Source organism: Tupaia chinensis, unplaced genomic scaffold (genome assembly GCF_000334495.1).
Source record: "Tupaia chinensis unplaced genomic scaffold, TupChi_1.0 Scaffold143379_1, whole genome shotgun sequence".
Lineage (NCBI taxonomy): Eukaryota > Metazoa > Chordata > Mammalia > Scandentia > Tupaiidae > Tupaia > Tupaia belangeri.
In genome coordinates, this window is record NW_006203223.1 from 1 (window position 1) to 998 (window position 998).

The 998-nt window shown below is 52.4% G+C and overlaps 1 protein-coding gene across 1 annotated transcript; it reads right to left on the reverse strand.

Annotated features, from left to right (window-relative positions):
• Nucleotides 1-245: 245 nt before the first annotated feature.
• On the reverse strand, nucleotides 246-925 carry LOC102477862 (insulin-like growth factor 1 receptor; the record flags this gene model as incomplete). The annotated part of the gene is made up of 2 exons (XM_006163865.2): nucleotides 246-411; nucleotides 664-925. Coding segments are annotated over 2 exons (428 nt in total), but the record flags the coding sequence as incomplete, so codon positions are not given.
• Nucleotides 926-998: the final 73 nt, after the last annotated feature.

A 998-nucleotide genomic window follows, 5' to 3' on the forward strand; every position in this document is an offset into this window, starting at 1 on the left:
GATGTAACCATTACGCCACCTGCCAGTCCCTCCGACTTTCTGTTTCTCTGTCTCTCTCTGTTTTTCTGGTGAGTGCATGTGCTCTATAGCCGAAATCTCTCTCAGGACAGATGGATGGATGGATGGATAGATAAATAATAATTCTTTTAAAGAGCTAAAGGACCTAAAACCAAGCATGCAGCAAGAACTCAATGTTGGAAAGCAAACTGATCTGAAGACGCAGTGCTTTCCTGCAGGGGGGTTACGAAGGAATGAGAAGAGGCAAGCTCCTGGCCGAAGGTGGTGAAAATCAAAACTGACCTCCATTTCTGGCCTCAGAGACCTGAGATAGCTTTTGAGATCCCCCCGAGTCATCAGTTCCATGATGACCAGCGTCGGCTGGCCCTGGGACACCACGCCCAACAACCGCACCTGGGAAGAATCAAAGAGAAGGACTCAGAAGATGAGGGTGGTCCCCGCTGCTGCCCATGCTGCCTGGGGCTGTCTGGGTGGTGCGGGAGCCCGGAGGCCCAGGGACTACAACTCCTCCAGAACAGTCATGCACATGAGGGGGCGGGTGATGGGAAGGAACCAAGAGGCAGAAGGTAAAGTGGGACCGTGGACACGTGGGGTCTCTGGGGACACTCTGTGTCAGAGTTTGCACTTTTAGCGACTTCCTCTTACCACGTGGTGACAGTTGAACTCCTTCATCACGGACGCCTCGTTGAGAAACTCAATCCTCTCACGCATGCTCGCGGCCTCGTTCACAGTCTTGATGGCCACCCTGGTTTCAGGTTCGTCCTTAACCACGCCCTTGGCGACACCCTCATAGACCATCCCGAAGGACCCCTGTCCGAGCTCTCGGCTCATGGTGATCTTCTCCCGGGCTACTTCCCATTCATCGGGAACGTACACTAGGGAAGAGAAGGCCAGAATTGAAAGAGCTCTGGGAACAACACGCAGAAAGTGCTTTGGAGAAAACACTTTAAAGATACCAGTTCCTTTTTTATTTTGAGAGG